Raw genomic sequence first — 11,862 nt, forward strand, 5'->3', positions numbered from 1 at the left:
TAAATTACTTAAGTTTTATTAAAACCTGATAGTAATCCAAAAATATTTGCACAAAAATTAACTTTATCTATTAATATGTTTTTCAACTAAATTTTTGAATTCCGTTTGGGAGTCAGGAATGTTGTTTATTTTTTGTTTTATGACTTTATGCAGTTTTGTTTACTGTCGGCTTTGGGTTGTCAATTTCATGTTGAAACGTTTAATCATGATCACTTAGCAATAAGCTGAAAAATGCTTTGACTTTTATTAGATGTTCCTATCTTTCCTACCCCATAATCTGTTGTAAATACACTTCATTAGAATAAATGCCAAGGGAGAGAAGAACTGCAGTAAAATTCAAAGGTGTGATATATATATATATTAAGAAGTTGGTTTGGATTATTTTATCGCTGCTTTGGATAACTGCTATGTAACAAATTTTTGTGGAAACTTGCAGAATTCTTAAATAATTATTGAATGTCTGCGAGCGGATGTGGTACACCAGTAATGCTGGAATATCCATTTGTCAATACATTACATGCTCATGTTACTGTTATAAAATTAGGAGTTTTAGAGAGTGAAATATCTTGTTATGCAAATAAATCATTTTATCATATATTGTGTACCTCTGAAAAATATTGCATTAAAATCTTCATATACATCAGCTTTTTTAAGTATTTGCTTATTTGATATTCTGAATATCTATTTTTAGTTTTTTACACACTGTAAATAAAATATTGATGTTTTACAATGAAGCTTTAATGTAGGATTGAAGTATATGTAACTTTTTGTAACATATATTATCTAATTTTTGTATATTGTAGTATAGTTTAGTCTTCATCGAAGCTCAAAATTTTGTGATGAAAAATTTTTGATAAGATTTTAAAAGACAAAAGTGGATTAAAAAAAGAACAGTGTTTTTATAGCTCTTAGCACAAATGATTCTGCAATGGAACTGAGTTTGATTCTAGGAAATTTATTACTATTTAAAGCAATGTTAAAATATATATAAAAAAAAATTAAGATCATTGTAAATCTTTTAATGAAAATTGATTTTGTATTTGGAAATTAAACATTGAAATAGTCAAAATTTAGAAGCTAAATATTTACATTAAGATTTTATATCTAGTTCTTTTAGTGGTATGCATGAGTTTGAGTTCTCACACATCAGAATTTCACTTAAAAATAGCTTACCTTCAAACTAATGCAAATGAATTATTTTGTCAGTAAATTTAGTTACTTGTAGATTAAAATTGATTATGTTTTAATACAATGAAAGACTTTTTTGTGTGTATTTAGATCGTAAAACTTTATAGAATATTTATATATTTAAAATTAAAATTGTTAAAATAAAAAAAATATTTAAATTTTTTTATGTACTCAAAATCTACTTCTAAGCATACAATATTTAATTAATAAAAGTAAGACTTCTTAAGATTATGGTGCAGATTATGCTATCCAGCGCCATTCTCTTAAAATAGTACACACACACATGAAACTTTCTTAACTTTGAATGGCCATTAGAAATCAGGATTATCAGATTGCCACACAAAAAAAAATGCAACTCTTGTGACCAAACCATAATCTTAAGTCTAGACATTCATTTTTAATTAATAAATTATAAACTAATTTCAATGTTAATATTATATATTAAATATTCTATTGCTATGGAAATTAGATGCAGAAATTTCAAGTATCTTTAATAAAAAAAATTTATTTTTTGTTTACATGCTATATGATCTATTATATATTTACACAATATTTCTGTTTGATTTATATTTAGCAAATCTTGGTCTCTATTGAAATGGTATTAGCTATTTTTTACTTGTACAGGAAAACTTGCACATATAAACTGAGAAATGTTTTTATCCATTTTATGAAACAAATATCACATTGTAGTTTCAAGGCATCTAAAATCTCCATATCAATGGAGTGGTGAAAAAGTTGATGATTAATATAAAAAGCAATAAAAATTGTTGTGTATTAGAATGTGGGCATTCAGCCCATCATAATTTCCCTTCAAAATGAGTGCTTGCCAGATGCAGATGAGAAAGGAAAAGCTTGGGGTACATAGATGGAGAGTATGTGCAGTGCTTTTGCAAAACTTGCATCTAAGGGATTTGAGTGATACTGACTCGGAATGTTTGTAAATGATAAGCGTAAACGATTGTGGAGAGTATTCATTTTTGATATCTCTCCAATCTTTATGTAATAATTATAAAATGATGTGTCTAGTTTTTCTTCAGGTTTCTGTTCTAAGTAAAATTGAACTTCTTTACTTTGATCTGAAATTTAGCAGTAATTTGTTAGTAAAAAGAAAAAAATTGAATTATATTTAAAATTTATCACTAATCTGTTATCTTTTCATAAATTAAAAAAAAAATCTTATTATTAGCAATTTTTTAGTTGCAATAGTTTCTATCAAGCTATCCTACTACAAAAAATAAAATCTTCTTAATTATTTTGAAATTATATAGCAGCCTTTGATGACCTGCTATTTTCCTACCATCTCTATATTTAAATTAATTAGCAAAACCAAGCAACAAGTCCTTCAGCCACATCAAAATACTGATTTTGTCTTTTTATTAGAAGGTTAATGGCAATTGGATATATTAGCAATGTTGGATTTCATTCACCATCCTCCATTTTTTAGAAATATCTCAAAATCACTTTTTCACTGTGCATGAGAAAGCCTTGACTAAGTTTTTCGATCACAATATGTAAATAAAATATTTAATGTACCAATTAGTTCTTTTTCTTTTAAATGAAAGTTAATGTCCACTTGATAAAACCATCATCAAGAGTTGTCTTCCTCCTTTGCCTAAAATTTAAAGATATATTCTAAATAAAACTTATGCAGAGCCTTCAGTCATAACAGCTGAATTGATTTCGCTAATTAATTTCCCCCTTTGCAAGTACAGTTAACCAGTCAGAATGCTTTGTTACTTATGCAATCATAATTTAAAATAGTACTTTCTTCTATATTGGCAAGATGCCTTTCATCACAATTGAGCGAGTTTACTATATTGATACCATAAATACGACGACCAAAGATGATTTGTATTAATATTAATTTAATCATGTTAATCAACCATGGTAAATTATATCTTGTTATTAGAAAAGTATAATAAAAATATTATTACAATACTATAAGTAAAATTTAATATGAAATTTAGTTTAATAAAAAGTAGATTTTTTCCTCACAGAAAATGTACAACATAGTATTTTTCTTTTAAAAATGAATGACAATGAAAAGCAGACCTTCATTGTTGTTATAGACCTTCATTGTATCCAATTGTTATTAATTTCCATATAAATAGAAATTGGTGAAATCGGTACAATGATTTGGTTAGGGAATTGGTTCTTTTCTTTGCCAGTTATTTTAAATATATTGATGGTGAATGAACACCTGGCTACTAATGGTGGGTAGAATAAGTACGAGTAAACATTTTTTTTAAAGTTATATTTGCATAATAATGATAGAGTATTTTAATTGATTAATTATATTTCAAAGTGGTAAAATTATCAAATTGCTCAATCCAGCTTTAAGTATTGAGAGTTGCGTTAAGATTTTATTTTGCAGTATCTCTAAAAAATGAAGATTAGTTTACTTTTATTATAGATATTAATATATAAAGAGTATTCAATCAAAAGAAAAAAATCATTGAATAATCCTATGCAAAATTGCTAGAATATAACTTAGAATTTTTTAATTTTCTTCTATCGACCATTAATAAAACAATTTTGCTTTAAAAAGCATGAGAAGTGGTCAAATCATCTTTCTTAAGATTTCTGTTGATAGTAAGATATAATTAGTTGAAAAATTGAGACATGCATGAAATAATTTATATCTTCTGAATCAAAATTTGTTTATCCATATCAATAATACAATTTCATAAACAAAAGCAAAAGTTTGTATTCTTATCAATTAATATTAATTTCTTTGCTTTTGATGCTCGAATTAAATAAATGATTTACAACAAGATTGATGTATTATCTCCTTCAATATTAACACTGATGTAACTTTAATGTCTAGAAATAATTTTACTCTGTATTATTGGAAACTTTTTTATTTTTTATTTTTTCATAGGAATTATAAGCAAGATAGGAAAAAATTTTTGCTTATGCATAAAATGCTTATTCTAGATTAAAATAGTTTATATGTTCTTTCTAATTTATGTTTATCTTATTTTTTTAACATTGTTTGTCATAGGGGATCCTGATGGACCTGGAGATTTAAAAATATCTGGTCAACCAGAAAGTCCGTCTGCTAAAAAGCGAAGAAATACAAATACACCCAATCAGGTATATATGTATGCTTTTTAGTGTAAAATGCTATATAGAAATGATATACCAATCTTTCTAACAATGTAAATAAATTTTTAGTATTAAAAAATAAAGTACACAGTTTTAATTTTTGTTTTTTAAGAATTTTATTGCATGCACTTAATAATTCCATTAACTTTAATGTGTGTAATTGAATAGGAAGCTTTTACCAATTGTTAACAGTGTGCATTTTATGATCAAGCATTTTTTTTTCATATATTATTTATGTTTCAGGGAGTTTCAAATTTACCAGATCTAGCACCTCCTCAACCTTTGACTGGATTTGGTGAGACAATCGTTGCAAGCAATCCATTTGATGACACAATCCCTGCTACTCCTACCACTACAGTTCCAAATATGACTGCCTCTAATATGACACATATATCTGGTCCACCTATGCACACTAAACCTGTACCTATGTCTTCTGGAAAGGTAAATACATCTCTCATTTAGAAAACAAAATCCTGTACATGAATTGTTATTGATTAAATATTGCTTTTCAAATCCCCTTATAATATTCTGTGATTCAATTATTATTTTTTAAAGTTCATTGGACATTGGCTATTTCAAATTCATTGATAGTTCAGATATCTTTCTAGTCCCTTTCCTTGAATTTTTTATAATATAACATTACAATATCTTCTGTAATTTAAATTTATGCTTGTAATTGAATGTCAAAATTAAAAACTATGAAAAGAATAGTTTTCATTTATTTAGTTAAAAATAGTTGTATTTAGTTTTCCGAATGATGATAAATAAACATTTTTAAAACTTTAAATTTACTTGGGTATTTTTTTACTATACAATACATTCAATCTAAAAAGTAATTAAAAAATTATCTTTTTAGTAAACTTTTTGTTTTTGAGTTTTATTGTATTATTATTTTATTCAAAATGTTGCATGTTGCTTGCTTATTAACTTTATTCACTTATTTATTAAAATTATTATTTTAACACCATTAAAGCATTTTTATAATTATCACTTTATTTACGAAAATTATTTACTATTTTGTAACCACTTTATAAAAAAATTATTTTATATACACATATATTTACAAAATATTTCCTTTAATCATTTTACAAAACCACAACATCATTGTATTTTTTCCACATTCTATTGTTCATACACGAACAATAATAAATTTTTGTTCCTGCACATGATCCTATTTACTTCAGACTTCGAATACATCTGAATTCTGATTTGATAGTTGCATATTTCCCCTTAACTTGCTCAAATGTGTTCTTGAAGAGCAGATTGCACAGCAGAATAATGTTATCTTGTGCTGGTACTGAGCCCTCTTTCAGACTTCCATATTTTCTCTAGCAAGGACAGATTAAATTCTCTAGGAGTTCTTAAGGATAACATGGAACCTCTTTTCTTCAATTGCTAACTTCCTACACCTGTTAATTTTTTATTGATCTTAATTATTTGTCAAAACATTTTTATATAGTGAATACTGATCATCTGATAAAACATTTCAATTCAGGGTCCTTTCAAGTGAATTAAGAATTCTAATGTAAGAAAAATTCAAATTTAAAACAATTTTAAACAGAATAGAAAAAAAGAAGAAAAACATTATTTGAATACAATTTAACTATTACTTAATTATATTATAAATAATATATCTCTAAGTTTTTAAAAACATTGTGCAAAACTTGTAAAGAACAATTACTTAAGAATATTAACAATATTTTTTTAACCTTATATCAAAATTTAATTTAACTTTGAGCCAGTTCAAGTGTATGACTCGTGTAAACTAAATGAGAGCATAAAATTAATATAATCGAAAGATATTGTAACAGAGCGTATCAAAATTCAGGGGGGGGGGTAATGTTGCAGTCCTCCTGGCACTTGTCTGCTTTGCCTATTTGATAATCAGGTCCTGCACCCTAGAGATCAACAGTTATGAATTAGAAAAAAAGATGGATTTGCAATCATGCACATCCAATGAAGGATAGAAGCCGGGAGTTTGATGAACGTCTACTTAAACAGTGACAACAGTCTTTGAACAAAATCTTCCTGAATTTATGCTGAAGAGTGTTCTTGCTCCTGCAAGTTGTTAGAAGTTTTAACTTTTGAAAAAGTTTCTTTTTTCTTTTAATTTGGGTCAACCTTGACCCCATATTGATTTCAAATACTTGATAGCAGCCGGGCAGTTACTGGGATATTTAAATTCCCGTAGTAGTATAACTGATTGCAAATTATGAACCTTATCAAGAATTCAACACTTAGACTTGATGAGCATTTAAATGAATAAGACTATTCATATTAACTTTTAAGTCGGAATTGAGATATTTTACATTTTGGTTGTGAATCAAGTGTCTCTGAATTTTTTTTTTTTTTCCCTCCTTATTAAGTGATTAATGGTATGGAGGCTAAACTACCAGAAACTCATTAAGATGGTTTTAAAAATTTCCTTAAATTTCTTCCTCTGTTTCATTTTTGAGATCTTAAATCAGAACAACGGGGATTCAGTTGTGTTTCCTTATAATGTCATTGTCCATCCAAAATAGGTTAGCAACTGCGATATTTAACTTGACCAAAATGCTTTACATTGTCTATTATATTTTCTTGCCTACTATATTAGTTGAAATTTTATTGTTTCCTTCTAGATAAAAATGAAGTTGAATGTTTCTTTATCTCCAGTGTCAGCATGCATTATTTCACTCATCCCATGAAAATAAAATTTCAATATTAATGTTTGATGTGATCATGTGAAATTTTAGTACATATTTATAGTATCAATATGTGTGCTTTCAATATTTTCTGTAGAAGATCAAATAAGACATTTTGTCTTAATGAATTCTGAATTTCATAACTTGTAAATGGGATTCATTATTGATGTTCAAAGCTTTCATTTTTAAGATAAAATTCCCTCTGAATTTCAAATTTTGTTTCTGAAATTGATGTTTTTCTTCCATTTTTTCATATATCCATTGTATGGATATTTTATATTTTTGCCTCTGACATCATAATAGGCATTCAGCTTGACTTCCAAATCCAAATCAAAGAAAAGCTTTTTATACTGTGAAGGGGTACTATTGCTTGGAAATTACTGTTTCTTTACTAGCCTCGAGTTGCGCCACAATTTTTTAATCATTAATAAAAAAAATAATATATATATGCATTACAAAATATTACCTCCTACCATTTTAAAATATCACAACATGATTCTATCTTTTTCACATTCTTTAGTTTGTGCCCACAAGTCTATTCTTATCAGACTTGGAACATATCTGAATTCCAGTTTGTCCATTATACTATAAATTAATTATGTGTAATTTTTTTAAATTGTTCTCTTGCTGTACTCATTTTTAAACACAGTTTCTTTAATCTAAATTTTTGAATCTATTGAATTATTATTGGTCCTTTAGCTGCAAATTAACTAACTTCCATTGTTTTAAAAATTAATCAGTATAAATAATTTGTGTTTAACCTGCAAATGCATAATTCATTTTATTTTTAGAATTTCAGGCTTTCAAGATATAGGCTTTAAAACAAAAAACAAATAAACTTTTTTTTTCTGATAAATAATTGGGTATTTAAAATTATAAAAATATTTTATCCATACAGTGCAAGAAAATATTCAAATGAAAATTAATTTGCTGGTTTTAGGAGTAATGTGAAAAATGAATAAAAAAGTTGATTTAGCAAAATGGCAATTTAAAAATAAGGGTCTTTTTAATTTTTTTTATTTTAAGATAACTATATTTATTTGTGAAGTAGCAGGTTTAAAGATTTTTAGGTAGTGCAATATTGTATTGAGAACATTGAAAGTAATTTTATTTATTATTTTCTTTGTTCCTTTATTTTTTGCTTATTTCCCACAATTTTATAACCAAGCTAGCTTAATCTAAATTAGTGTTCTGATTAAAATAGATTTTGATACAAACTTTAAATATAGATTTTAAAACATATTTCCTGAAAATGTTGTGTGGCAAATTATTTGTCAGCAAAATCTGAGAAATGACTCTTACATATTTTTATTCCATTAAAATTTTTTACCATCAAAAATCTGATAATAAAGGGAATCTTAAATAAGGGAAAATAAAGGGAATTAATTACGAAAGTAGATTCATATCTATTTGATAATGTGCTAATTTTTTTTCCCCTTCAGCTTGTTGCTTTTGACTACTGTTTTGAACCATTTTTTAAATTGTGTTTGTCTTTTCTTTTTTTCAATAAATAAACCTATAAACATGTTCTTCCTTTAATTTTCTCCTATGCTTGTATTTTTGTGTTTATGTTATGATGCTTTGTGTTATGATGACGGAAACTGAGCATATATTTCTTCTCTTTGATTGGTTGAATCCAAAATTTAATATAGATCTACAATTTTGAGATCACAATCACACATCAATTTTATCTTTGAGTAATTGTATTCACATACATATTGTCAAGGGAGCAATCTACCCATTGATGAATTTACTGCAAAATTAGGCAAATGTACAATTTTTGTATATAGATCAAGTACTCATCTAATTAAGATAGTTAACCATATAATTACAATGCTTTTTAATAATTATATTCACATTTGCTTGTTAACAGACTTTGTTTGTGATTTGACACAGATATTTACATTTTAAGTATTTCAAATAAAATGTTTGTTTATCTGAAAAAAAGTTTATATTAATTATTTACATTGTTGATACTGATAATTGTGTTCTATTAAGTTAGAAAGTTCTTCTAGGCATATATTTATTTAAAATTAAAATTTCTATTAAGATGTTGACTGCCGTGTCACTCACATTCGCAGGATGGCAAAAATTCTCAGTCAATGCAGAATTTGATGTGAGTAGAAAAAGTTCTATGTTTAGTTTATATCCCTTTGTTTTATTCCGTTGTTCACTGTGTGAATCAACCATGATTCATACAATCTACCTAATTAGATATTTTCTTCTCTACCACAGTTAGAATAGAGTAAATAAGTAAGCATCTTATTAGATAGTGGTCCGAATCACAGGCAGTGAACATGTTAAGTTTCAATGTTTCTTTTTCAGATATTGATCTACTAATGCTTGTATTTTGATCGAATTCTATTCGATTATATTTCAATTGAGAAAATGCTGAAAGAAAGTGCCTCGTACATTGTTTATTTTTAACATACATATTTATATATCCTTGGCAAAATTGAATTTCAAAAATACATTATAACAGCTTTAGAAATGAAAATGATATTTCATACATTTGGCTGTTTAGGTATTTTGATATAATTTTTGTTATATATATATATATTCTTAACTCTTTATAGTTATATCCGCCTGATCAACCAATGGTATTCAATCCTCAAAATCCCAATGCGCCACCAATCTATCCATGCGGAATCTGCCACAAAGAAGTCCATGACAATGACCAAGGAATCCTTTGTGAAAGTGGTTGCAATTTCTGGTTCCACCGAATTTGTGCTGGACTGAGCGAAGCAGCTTTTCATCTGTTACATGCTGAAGTATATGCCGAATGGGTGTGCGACAAGTGCCTTTCTTCAAAAAACATCCCTCTTGTTAAGTTTAAGCCATAATTTTAACCTATAAGTGCCTTGATGCCAGCTGCTCCAAGACGATGTATAAATCCTGTTACACATCCTCTGCAGTGAGGTTGTCTTTTTTATGTTGTGTATAGATGTTAAAAATGGTCCACTGAAAGAGTGGTTTTTATGCTTGTTACATCATGCAATGTAGATTAGTTTTATTATGAGATTACTCAATCATGAAATCTGATGACTCATTTGCCAATAAAGTATTTTAATGAATTATTTTAGAATTGTGTCTCTGGTTGATAGTTTTTGATAGATACAAAATTAGATTTCCACATATGTAATACCTTCAACATAATATTATCATATCATTTTTTAGACATATACAGTAAATAGGCATCTGACCTTTTTTATATCTAAAATTGTTTTGTACGTAATAGGAGAGCTAATCTTTAAACTAATGCTTGTTTTAATTATTTTTTTTTCCTTTAAATTATTTTATTAGAATTCATTTAAATTCAAGAGTATATGAAATAGTTGAATGAAGTTGATCACCCTCCTACCTGTTTAAGCACGTCAGCAAACAGCAATATATAAAAAATATTTGTATTGTACTACTCTCAGAGTTTTAGTAATATTACAGAAAAGCAATGGCTGATTTAAGTATTTTGCAGCCATTTGTAATGCACCTTATGAGGCCTTTCTTTTAATTGGATGATCTGTTTAGTTTCACATTTCAATGCATTTTTAACATGTTAATAATTAATTTATATTATCTTATTATTTATATTATCGTGAAAAATATTCTGATGCAGATGCATAAAGGGTTGGTTAATGATGCATAATTAGGCAGAAATTATTTGACCAGCAATTATCACTTTTAATTATCCATATTAAATCTCTCTTTAAAATTTAAAAAAAAAAAAAAAACCCTCAGACAACTGTCTAGCATTTTATCGACAAAATAACGATGATTTCTATATTGATTTCGTAATGATGGACAAATAAATATTTATTGAAAATAAGATTACTTTGATAAAATTTGTGAACTGAGTAAAACTCAGTTGACACCGATTTCATAATGAAATTAAAGTAAAATTCAATTGAATTGCAGTTATAAAATTTAACTTTAAGGGGAAAAAAAGAGAATATCTAAGAATTTGTTTTAAATTTGCTTCATAACCCACAAGAAGAGTTGGTAAAATTTAAATAATTACCTTTTAATATCTATTGATATATACTTTCCTAAATATTTTACATTAAAATTTGTTTTCAATACGACTCAAAACCCTTCTTTTCAGTTTACATCTACTACTTTATATTAAAAAAATAAATTCATATTCTGCAATTAAATTATTTAGCAATCTCAGAAGCATAATGAATAACACATGCTGATTTTTTTTTAAAGTATCCTCCTGAATCAAAATTTTTATTTTGTCTCAGACCAATTTATCTTATGATTTGTAATAAAGCTGCGTGTTTTTATAAAAAACAAACACAACTTTTGTTTAAAATTAACTGTGTAGCATAAGTTATTTATTTTACTTTAAAAATGCAAGATCAAATACAACTACTTTCAACTTTTAATATTAAGAGAGTGAATTGTTACAACTTGTATGAATAGTTGAGATAATGTTGTCAAGATAAATGTTTTATACTGGCATGTGATCTACTACACTGCTGTAGTTGGTTTTGTATGAATACTAATTAGAAATAAGATTCCCCATTTGATAAAAAAGCTAGGTTTCAATTTTTAAAATATCAATTTTATATAAATTATGAAAGTAATACATCATTAGCTCCTCATAAATGTATATAAAAATTCATTTTTGATGTTCATGTGACCTAAGATTATTTATAGATATGATAAAATATTTTAAGATTGCTTCTTTATTAAAATATAAGGTTGAATACTTAGCTGAATATTGTATTGACCTTTACAAATCGATTTTTAAAAAATGTTAAGTGGTTCTAGATAATATTAGTTACTGAATAGAATCTTAAATTTATAGAAATATCAAAGGTTTTTCTTTTCCTTTATTCATATTATTTCGTTTAAAAATAAAAACCAAGCCAGTACTTAA

At 26.5% G+C, this 11,862-nt stretch overlaps 1 protein-coding gene across 1 annotated transcript; it reads left to right on the forward strand.

Moving 5' to 3' along the window:
• Window positions 1-126: 126 nt before the first annotated feature.
• Window positions 127-10,054, forward strand: LOC129976364 (protein pygopus-like). The gene is made up of 4 exons (XM_056089893.1): window positions 127-342; window positions 4,193-4,284; window positions 4,540-4,737; window positions 9,557-10,054. Exons 1-4 carry the CDS (start codon window positions 306-308, stop codon window positions 9,821-9,823), a joined length of 594 nt encoding a protein of 197 aa, XP_055945868.1. The 5' UTR covers window positions 127-305; the 3' UTR covers window positions 9,824-10,054.
• Window positions 10,055-11,862: the final 1,808 nt, after the last annotated feature.

This window comes from Argiope bruennichi, chromosome 7, assembly GCF_947563725.1.
Source record: "Argiope bruennichi chromosome 7, qqArgBrue1.1, whole genome shotgun sequence".
NCBI lineage: Eukaryota > Metazoa > Arthropoda > Arachnida > Araneae > Araneidae > Argiope > Argiope bruennichi.